The 11,559-nt window shown below is 39.0% G+C and overlaps 1 protein-coding gene across 1 annotated transcript; it reads right to left on the bottom strand.

Annotated features, from left to right (window-relative positions):
- Positions 1 to 430: 430 nt before the first annotated feature.
- On the bottom strand, positions 431 to 9,298 carry LOC129248356 (uncharacterized). The gene is made up of 5 exons (XM_054887882.1): positions 9,077 to 9,298; positions 8,821 to 8,959; positions 1,315 to 1,400; positions 1,052 to 1,205; positions 431 to 958 (listed from the first exon to the last, which is right to left on the bottom strand). The coding sequence occupies exons 1-5, from the start codon at positions 9,149 to 9,151 to the stop codon at positions 504 to 506; spliced, it is 909 nt and encodes a 302-aa protein (XP_054743857.1). The 5' UTR covers positions 9,152 to 9,298; the 3' UTR covers positions 431 to 503.
- Positions 9,299 to 11,559: the final 2,261 nt, after the last annotated feature.

The following is an 11,559-nucleotide window of genomic DNA, read 5'->3' as shown; positions in this document are numbered from 1 at the left end:
GTTGAATATTTCTAAATACTCTTCTAATTTGTATAAATTCTTATTTATATAAATTAATAATACCTGCATTTTACAGTGCAAGCGCATAGTAATATTTTCGAGGTGAAAAGTAATCTATAACCGACTCAGGAAATTCCTTTGCCTGCTAGTGAAAGTCTGAAAGTTAAATTTAGTTCAACTATTTTGCAGATTACCGAGCCTGTGAAGAGACGGAAACGGTATTAAAAATGGTCAGCTTATGATCTCTTCCACTCCCTACAATATTCGAAAATAATTATTATTTTTTTAATATTTTCAATTTATAGACTGCGGGACCGAGTCTATCATAGAAATGATAGGTAAATTGTTATTAATTAACAATAAATTTTATTCTGCTTACACTATCGCATAATATGTATTATTCACTTAAGTATAATTATCATACAAAACACTTAGAACCCTGTTAACATCCGTAACAGTCTTAAACTTTCCTTGTATGCCAATTTCTGCCTCTCATCAATTCCCTACAACAGCGCCTTTCGCTGTCTACCAACCATCAATTCCGACCACTGCCAATTACCGAATTCTGCATTGTATTCATTTTGCTCTTTTTCACTTCTCTGATATTGCTGTTGTTGTTGGAAACTATTCATCTGCTTGCTTTGCAAATGTGGTCCATTATTATTTACATAATTTGCCGGTAAAACCGCGATCACTGGCTGAGTTGGAGCCTTTACCGCTGTGCGCTGTGTTTGTCGTTGTTTTTGCTCATCAATATCCCCACTACGCGGTGTGACCAGCACACGCACATTCTCCACAGTACCGTAACTATATTGTGGTGGTGAAGTGTATGAGTAGTTCGGTGGTAGTTGCGGGTGAAAGGGATCATCGCCGTAGAGTTTGCGATAGCGTTCGGTGTGCACGAGTTCGATAATTTGAAATAGAGCAACGCTGGTGGCCCAATTGTAGGCTAAGTATACTTGGTGATGAAGAGAAAATGGGAATGTTTTAATTACTCGAAGTGAATGAGTTATTCATTATTAAAAGTGAAAGAAATGAAAGGAAAACTTACGTAATATGAAACCGCCCAACAAGGTGACGGCTATCAGGAGGCCTAAATTAAGTTTCTTCTTTAAAATAATCATAAGGATTATATGGGCAGCAAAGTAGAAGCTCACGCGTATGAACTCGTGGATTATGTAGGGGAGCAAAAGCCACTTTTTGAGCTGCGGATGGAAGAAAATATTTCAGTGTTAGAGGTTTGTTTTTTAATATTGCTTTAATAGGTGCTCCATGCAACAACAATGCGTAAGTAGATACAAACACATAGCCCACCTTCAACGCCCCGAGTATGGCAAGGCCGCAGCAAATCAAATGTATCGCCAAAGAAGTCAGTAGTGTAGCTATAAATGCTTGGGAATCTGCAATGAAATAAATAAAAGAAAATGTTCGTATACGTACAGTCAAAATAAAAGAAGCGTGACCGGAAAACTTCAAACTTAGAGTTTCGTTATAAAAAAAAAATCTAAGTAGGAATATACTTTTCGCAATATGCGTTGTGCAATTTGTAATTTAGTTTTGTAAGCAACTTAGAAAGCGTACATTGCTTTTACAAGAGGAATTCCGCGTATAAAAAATGATTTCAAACTGTGTTCCTATGTACACACCATAAAGGTTCAAAAATATCACGTGCACTTGCAGCAAAATATTTCAACCAGTTGAAGACGTTCATAGATAAATGGGTGCAACGGTATAACGAAGTTAACAGCGTTGACGATTTCCTCGGACGAGACCCGAAAAAAGTACCTCTCAAAGCAAGATCATTGATTTTTTTGTGAAAAAGTCGAACTTATCGGTGCGTGAAGCTGAGGCAGTTTTAAGAAAAGTAGTGTTAATATATCTAAAAACACGATTTGAGAACGTGGCCTGCTCGTAAGACCTCACAATTGAAAAAAAACCGCTCCTCTCATTATCACACATTGAAGATGGCCTAAGCAAACTCAGAACGGAATTGGGCAAACGTAATATTCACGGCTGAACCTTTCTTTTCGGCGAATAGTTGAATATGTACATCGATTCTGGTCTACAATTTCAACTAACTGCTAAGCATCCAGTTAAGGTTCAAGTTTGGGGCTGTTTCTCCGAAAAAGGATTAGGCACTTCATTAGTACCTACCGTCACTGGGAATGCAGTAATGATGCATACAGTTTACCAAAAAATAGTATTACCGTTAGCTACAAAGATGTTTGGAAGATTTAGCACACCTTGGATTTTATAAGAAAGCAACAATTCCACTCATCGAAGTCGAAGTTGTGTAGAGTGGAAACAGCAAAATGGGATTGAAATGTTGGATTGGTCTTCACTGTTGCGACACTGTTATTTTAGCTAACATTTCGGCTGGAATAGCGGCTATTTCCTCACGAATGTTATTTTTGAGCTCTTCTATGGTCTTTGGCTTATTAATATAAACCTTTGATTTTAAATATCCCCACAAGAAGAAGTCAGGTGGCGTTAAATCGGGCGAACGCGGTTTCCAGTCAAAATCGCCATTATTCGACATCAAACGACGAGGAAACAATTTCTTCAATAAATCGATTGTGGTGCGAGCTGCGTGTGGTGGAGCGCCGTCTTGTTGAAACCAGAACTGCCTCATACGCTTTCGACGAATAATTGGCATCACAAAAGTGGTTATCATATCGCGATAACGCTCCCGATTGACGGTAGCAGCTTGATAATCTTCATTTTCGAAGAAATCGTTTCGCATTAACGCCGCACCAAACAGTGACTTTTTCGTCGTAAAGAGGTACCTCTTGAATTTCGTGAGGATTTTTAGTGGCGTAAATACGGCAATTTTGCTTGCTTACCGTCCCATTCAATAAGAAATGAGCCTCATCGGACATGATGATTTTGTTCCGAAATTGCTCGTCATCTTCAGCCATTTCGATGACTCTTTGGGCCCATTCCAATCGACGAGGCCTGTCCGCAGGCAAAAATATTTGCGTCAATTGAATTTTATGCGGGAATAAATGCAAATCAATGCAGATAATTCGTTGTAAAGTGGTTCGAGCAATGCCCAACTGCTGAGAACGGCGATTTTGGGATGTCCTTGGCGACGCCTTGGTCGGTTTTGATTTGGCCTCTTTGGATTAGAAAAAGCATCACCAGTCGAAAACCTTTCGCCCAAACGTTTAATGGTTTTTTTTTAGAAGGCGCACTTTCCACATTATTTAATTTTTTATACACACGTTGAGTTTTCACAATTGAACACAATTCAACTTTTGTTGAATGCAAATTTCAACAATTTGGGAGCGCTCGCGTGGCGTATACTGTTCCATGGTAAAAATCTGCTTGGACTGTAGAATAGCCTGTAGAATAGGTTGTTTAAAAAGTTCGGTAAGAAATTGTCAATTTACAAATATTTGTTGTAATGTAAGAAAGGAATCTATTTTCCCAAAAAAATTTATTTAGCCATCTATGTACATTAGGGTGGTCCAAAAAAAATTTGTATGCTGCCGCCCCCCAAAATAGTAAAGAATGAAAAATAAAAAGACCCGTATTTTTTTTTTTTTAATCAGACCACATTTAATGGTGCCGCCGGGGCTTTGAAATATCCCATGTATTTTGCATGGGAAAAAAATACTTTTTCGTAGATTTTATGTAAAAACCTGGAAAATGAATATATTTTAACCGGATAACTCAGTTTCTCTTCATAATTGGTCAGGGAATAACAACCAATTGTGAAATAATTAATTTTTTTTGTATTAACTATTTTCATAAAAGTAATATAAAATATTGTTTTTCGATTTTTTCTTAGATTTTCGTTTTATGGGGGCTTTTTGGGGTTCTATAAAAAATAGTTAATACAAAAAAATTAATTATTTCATAATTGGTTGTTATTCCCTGACCAATTATGAAGAGAAACTGAGGTATCCGGTTAAAATATATTCATTTTCCAGGTTTTTACATGAAATCTACGAAAAAGTATTTTTTTCCCATGCAAAATACATGGGATATTTCAAAGCCCCGGCGGCACCATTAAATATGGTCTGATTAAAAAAAAAAAAATACGGGTCTTTTTATTTTTCATTCTTTACTATTTTGGGGGGCGGCAGCATAAAAATTTTAATATAAATTTTTTCCCATGCATTTTTGGACCACCCTAATGTACATCTATAGTACATATTCCAGTCCTGGGACTCCGTCATCCCGGTGTTTTCCAGACCCCGAGATTTTGCTTGTGTCAAATATGAAATATATTTGTAGCGGCTTGAAAGATGTAACGACTTTCTTATTGGAAATTTTGATTAAAATTCAGTAGTAGGGGTAACATAGGAAAAGGTGACGAATCTTGGATTTGTCCATGTATGAGTATTCCAAGACGAGCTTAAAACCAGGCAATTCTGAGTGGTACAGAGCTACTGGTTTTCCTGAAGTTTTCAGAGTTTCGGTTTAAGGCAAACTAACCGCCAAAGACGAACCATCCTTCACTAAATCAATGCGAGCCGTCACGTATCGGCTCACACAAGAGAGTTTTTGAGTACTCAAAAGATCGAATTAATGAGCCAGCGGCCTTACAGACATCATTTTGCATTTAATGATTTCTTATTGTTTTCGAACATTAAAAATATAAACCGAGGTGAACGTCTCTAAAGTGGCCAGTTTGGATTTTCCGACGCCTGATGAAACTGTTGAAGCCTTCAAACTGCTCATTATAGGGGTATCCCCTTCTGAGTGGTAAAATTGCTTTAAAACTTGGAGGTGTCCGATTAAGCAAGGTGTCCATTAGGACAAAGTAAACTGCATATGTAAGATTGATAGAATATCAGTTTGTGCCTAATTTCTGTATTGATGTCGCTGGTTGGATGGTTTTCGGAAGGCGCCACCTTCTGTATAATTTACACCTTGCTGTATGCATGTACATATAATATATGAACAGAAAGCAAAGATGTAACCAACCTTAAACGGCAAATTGACTCTCCTCGACTTTGAAGGAATCAGCTGAGTTGCTACCGTAATAAGGGAGATGTTTGTTATGTTTACAATATACGGCAATATAATCCTAAGCATCTCGCAGATGTTATAATTATGAAGGAGAAAGTTGTATGGGCTTTCAAATCTTTTTCACCTTTTAAATCACCGGGCCTTGATGGGATCATTCTAAAGATGTTACAGGAAGCCCTAGCTAGTGGAAATGTTCAAAATGTGTTTAAACTTAGGCCATATTCCAGATAATTGGAGGCAAGTCAAGGCCGTCTTCATAATCAAAAGTAGGTAGAAGGGGACATGAATCAGAGAAGGATTTTAGACCGATTAGTCTTTCGTCCTTCTTTTTAAAAACTTTCAAAGGGCTTTTAGATATACACCTAAGAAAGTTAGGTAAGCTCAACTCTTCTGCTATAGGCTGTGGCTTCAGTTTGAACTCACGTAAAACAGAACTCATGCTTTTTACCACTAGATACATGGTACCCAATTTTACCCTACCACTAATTAATGAACTATCTCTCTCAATACCATCCAGCGTAAAGTAGCAGTAATCTTGGACTCCAAATTTAGCAGGAAAATGAACATTGAAGAACGGGTCAAGAAAGCAGAAATTGCTCTGTATGCCTGCAAACGTATAAATAAAATAAATAATATGCGCGTACATTTCTGTTAGGTGTTTGGCCGAGCTCCTCCTCCTATTTGTGGTGTGCGTCTTGATGTTGTTCCACAAATGGAGGGACCTACCGTTTCAAACCGACTCCGAACGGCAGATATTTTTATGAGGAGCTTTTTCATTGCAGAAATACACTCGGAGGTTTGCCATTGCCTGCCGAGGGGCGACCGCTATTACAAAAATGTTTTTATTAAATTTGCTTTCACCGAGATTCGAACCAACGACCTCTCTGTGAATTCCGAATGGTAATCACGCACCAACCCATTCGGCTACGGCGGCCGCCTGCAAACGTATGCTTGGAAGAATATGGGGTCTTCATCTTAAATGTACTCAATGGCTGTATAAGACGCTTATACGGCTCGGTAGATATTCTGCGCGTTTAGCATTGGGAGTTTGCCACATTTGTCGGCCGATTTTGCAGTATGGCTCGTTAATCTAACTTTCGTTACAACGTTACTTACAAATTTCGAAAAAATAAGTAGCTTCCTATCTGTCTACGTACTCGTTAGGCAGATTCAAGCAGAGTCTCCTTAGTTTATCGGCCCTAAAATTCCCTTCGATGTCACAATGGTCGGGTACCTATGTTAGGTTAAATTAGGTTAAGCTGGTTGGCATTAAGGGATCTTTTGGTCCCTAGCAATACCAGATAGAGACTGACCTCTATGAATACTGAAAGTAGACATCATGTATGATGCCAAACCTTTTGGTGAATCTAAGCGGAGCTAGGGGATCCACTCTGTGGGGCTCCCAGGCATTTTAAACGCGTTTTTGATAATGCCAGACAAACGCACAGAAGGTGTTCTAAAGTTTCCTCAACATCCTCTCTGCATTTCCTGCATTTGTCCCTGCTAGCAATTTCTATTTTATGAGCATGTGCGGCCAACATATTATGACCTGTCAGTATACCTATGATAGTTCTGTAGTCCTTTCGCGAGAGCGTAAGTACGAATTGAGTCAGTTTTTTGTCGTTAGCTCTACACATGACTTTTGCTGTTTTGCTTGTGGTCAGATTGGTCCACCTGGCTTCCCTTTGTTTTTTCATGTAGTCGTCCATTTCGCGGTTTTTGTGTGTCGTTCTCTTGCTCAAAAGTAGTCTAACAGCCCTTTTTACTTTCTCATCTACTATTTCGTTTCCCATAATGCCTTTGTGACCAGGTACCCAATAGATGTGCAGCCTTCTGTTTGCGGCTAGCCTTTCTATGGTCTCCCTGCTCTGTTGAATATTTTTTGACTGCCCAAATCTATATTAATTATTGAGTTATTTCTTGTTTATGTGTAGGTCAGTTCCGCGGCTTTCCTCACAGCAAAAACTTCCGCTTGGAAAATACTGCTGTGGTCTGACAGCTTGATCCCTAGTTTTGCGCAGTAAATGCTCGCTCCCACTCCGTCTAAAGTTTTAGAGCCGTCTGTAAAGATGTGAAAAGTTCTATGGCCAGGCTTCATGCCTTTGTGGCATCTCTCCTCTTCGATTGTGGTGCGAAGCCTTCTCTCCCAACTTAAGTACGGAGTCATGTAGTCTGTGTAACCTGCGCTTCACTTTCCTATTGACCTGTGACTGAAGTTTCTGCAGGTGAATACTCCAGCAGCCACCAACTTCCTCGCGGTTTTCGCTGCCAGGTTTTCCGCCATAAGGTAAATAGGTGGCATGCTGAGAATCATTTCCAGCGCCGCCGTTGGATTGGTTTTCATTGCTCTTGTTATGCACAGTCCACCATACTTAAGACCTCATACAGCAATATCGGTCTAACTACTGCCGTGTAGCACCAACGCATTAGTGCAGGCGATAGACCCGAAGTACCGCCCAGCATTATTTTACATGCGTACAACGCAGTAATGGCTTTTTTCACCCTTTCCTCAACATTCTACAGCAATTTACTGTCCAGTATTATTCTGAGGTACCTCGCATGATCTTTGAGAAGTAGTTCGTTGTTGTGTAGCTTCGGGAGGTTCCACGGCGGGACCTTATACTTCCTAGTGAAAAGTATCATACCCGTTGTTTCCGCGTTGATCCCTAACCCTGCGCGAGATGTCCATTGGTGTATAGTTTTAAGTGTGTTGTTTGTCACATTAGTGATGGTGTTGTCCAGGTACTTTCCTGTAACTGCTATAGCCATGTTATTTGCATACGCTTCTAGTTTTGGTGCCCCTCCGTCAAATTAATTAGGCAATTACCAATGATAGCGGTCATAGTACTCCACATTGCGGAGTACCTCTGCATGCATATATGGTAAGGCTTGTATCGTGCACTCCGCTTTTATGTTCCTGCTAGCTCCACAAATAGGAGGAGGAGCTCAGCCAAACACCCAAAAAAGGTGTAGCTTACCTGCTTTATCCATTGATAAACCGTAGGTTGCACATTAAGTGACTCTAAGCTATTTAAAATAGCCTATTTCGTCACGTTGTTAAAGGAACCTCTGCTACATTTGGGCGAAATAACTCAGCCATTTCGTTAAGAGATGTGCGGCATTTCGTGGTTACCTTGGAGATTGTCGACTGCTTTGTGATGGATTGCATAGCTTTCTGGCTGTCAGTGGCAATTGTAGTTATCATTTCACGGTTTCGCATCACATTTTACCAGTGTCAGGGCTTTTATTTACTAATGGCGACTTAGCCTGAAAAGCACAGCAGTAGTCGGACAACCGAAAGCTGAAGGAATATGCGCCTCCGCTCAACCAGCCATCGAGCTTTGAGCCATCTGTGTAAATCTTTTACAATTTCCTGTTGCCACTCTTCCCTTGAGTGTAGGTGGGTCGCATATGTTGTGCTGGCAGTTGCAGGTGGGAGTGCATAGACCACCATTCCTTGGAGCTCAAAAATATCGGTCAGGATTTTTACGTGCATGCAAGCCAAAAAATGAAAAAATTTTGTGAATAGTTGACTTTAGATAACGTCCAAAAAAACTTGGATCACTTGAATCACATGAAATTACTGCAAAAGGCGTAAACATTTTTGGGCCACGGAAAATTGATATTGTGAAAATTAACAAAGAAAATGCCGTATATTTTAAACAATTTCGATAATCCGAACTATAGTCAACTTTTCATAATAGAAGTAGAAGGAAAAAAAAGAAAAAAATAAATAAAAAAAGTAAAAAAAAATAAATTAAAAAACGTAAAAAAAAGTATTCAGAACTTTTCACTTCAACTATTACTTATAAATATTATTTTCTCAGCTATTGGACTTACGATTCTCAATCCAGTTCAAAGTTGTTTGCACTGTAAGCATTTTGCCATATTCGTCATCATTTTTGAAGAGTTTTATTATTGGATCCAGTGCGTCCATACCCATTGAAATTAACAAAATTGCCGCTATGAATACACGAACCTACAGAAATATACAATGCACACATACAAACATATGTATATAAAAGTGTATATGTATTCGTAACGTAAACATTTGACCTTCAATATTTGTTTACAGAAGAAAAAAAAAGTCACTCACGAGTCCCAAAGCTGCCACTACAATGAGGCCCAAACGCACTGAAAAGCAGGAAAGATATGTTTCCATCCATAGCATTTCGATTTGTTTATAAAATTTTGGTTTTTAAAAGAACCGGTACAAATTGCAATAAATTTTCTTCGTACACATTTTATTTACATTTATGTTCATATTTTTTGCTTATTTAAATTTCCGGGCTCATTTCTTTTCTTCGCGTTCTATAGATTTTACGCGCTCCCTTAACTTTACTCAACTAAAACGAAATCAAGCTCGGAGTTACACCAGCGCCAAGTTCGGAGATTGGAATACCTGCACTCCTACATATGTGCATGTGTGTGTAATATGTTTGTATGTGTATACTGATTGATTAAGTGAATGAATGAATATCCGCTAACGGTACAATACTATGCATGCGCTGTTACGCGAGATAAAGATCAGCTGGGAGTTTGTTGGCCATTCGTGAAAAACATGGAAAATTCATTTGGCTTCGAATTGTTTGTATATCTGTATGTAATATACTTTTTTTATTATTCTTGTACGTACGGCGGCCGCTGTAGCCGAATGGGTTGGTGTGTGATTAACATTCGGAATTCATAGAGAGACCGTTGGTTCGAATCTCCGTGAATCACCAAATTTAATAAAAACATTTTTGTAATAGCGGTCGTCCCTCGGCAGGTAATAGCCAACCTCCGAGTGTATTTCTGCTATGAAAAAGCTCCTCATAAAAATATCTGCCGTTCGGAGTCGGCTTGAAACTGTAGGTCCCCCCATTTGTGGGACAACACCAAGACGCACACCACAAATAGGAGGAGGAGCTCGGCCAAATACCTAAAAATGGTGTACACGCCAATTATTTATATATATATATATATGTACATATGTGTGTATAAATATGTATGTGTGAAAAGTTTGTCTCATAATTATTTTCACAATGTAATATTGAATAGTGTCATTACTTCCTTAGTACATTCTGTCAAAAAAATATCGGGAATTGTTCATTTACAAAGCGCGTGTTATACATACTTCAATGTCTAAATTTTTTTTCTGGAATGTTGGTACAACTGTCTTCTATAGTGTCGCAGAGCTTGAGCGCGATTTGTCAATTAGCTTGTTTTTGGCATTTCATTATATCAGTCAACCGCAGGTGTGCTCTGCGCTTTTCACTATGGATAAAAATACCGAACAAAGAATTTGTCTTAAATTTTGTGTTTGGGACAGGATTTCGTATGTCGAATCGTTGAAAATGTTGCAGAAAGCCTATGGCGAATGTGCTTTATCAAAAACATGGGTCTACGAGTGGTATAAGGCTTTTGCAGAGGGCCGAGAAGTGGTAGAAAATTTGACCCGATCTGGTCTCCCATCAACGTCTCCAACGGATGAAAACGTCGACAAAGTCAAGGAAATGGTGCTGAAAAATCATTATTTAAGTTTGAGGGAGGTAGCTCGTGACCCTAGTGTGTCTAATGCATCAATTCGCAACATTTTACACCATCAATTGGACATAAAAGGCCAAGACGCTTGGCTGCTCGACTTGTTTCAAGAGCGTTGAATTCCTTTCCTGGCTGAAGACAAGGCTTGAGCAAGTGAATATGGACACAACGTTTATACTGCGCATCATAATAGGTGATGAGACGTGGGTGACAATGGCTTTTTTCAGCGCCTCGAGACTGGTGAATCTTTTAATTCGGACTTTGCTCTCCAAAATGGCCCAAAGAGAATAATTCATCGGATTCGAGTATGGTGAATTTCAGAGCCAATTTGTGGACGTGGAAGTTCGGAACGTTGCTTTTTAGCCATTCTTGGTTCACTCGAGCTTTGTGAGACGGTGCCGAGTCCTGTTGAAACGTCCATGGTCTGCCACCGAAATGTTTGTCTGCCCACGGCTACAAATCAACCTCCAAAATACTCTCCCGATCATATTTCACATTTACCTTGACGCCAGGCTCGATGAAAACGAGTACCATCCATACATCCAATAACAAAATGGAATTTTCTCGGATCATTTGGAAATTTTCCATCACGGTTTGCTGATCAGTAACACTGGAGCAAGAAATTTTACTTCTGAATCTGTCCGAATTGCCTTTATAGTTTTAGGAAAGAATTTATGAGTTGTTCCTGTGCCCTTACCGATGCGTTCAGAAAGGTGTCGTTAAGTTACCCACCTTGAATTTGCTAAGTTGCCACAAAGTAATGTTTAAGGACAGCTGCCTTGTATACTTAATACACATCGTGTTCGCAAAACGGGATTAAGCGTCTTGTAACTCCTAAATAAATTTAGTTTTAAGTTATTAAACAAACACATCTATACACTCGAAGTTATTAGCTTACAACAAATGAGTGCCGAAAGTTGGGGAAAAGGTGTCATTAGCATATAACTCGAGAGTTTATGAAAATGTTGCATATTTTTACAGCTCTTCACTTACAGCCTTATTCAAGTAAACATCTTTTGATCTGGTATATTTTTTTTCTACTTTTGCCCATATTTA

The sequence above is a fragment of the Anastrepha obliqua genome, chromosome 5 (assembly GCF_027943255.1).
Source record: "Anastrepha obliqua isolate idAnaObli1 chromosome 5, idAnaObli1_1.0, whole genome shotgun sequence".
NCBI lineage: Eukaryota > Metazoa > Arthropoda > Insecta > Diptera > Tephritidae > Anastrepha > Anastrepha obliqua.
Note: the sequence above shows the minus strand (reverse complement) of the source record. Positions and strands in the feature narration are given on the sequence as shown.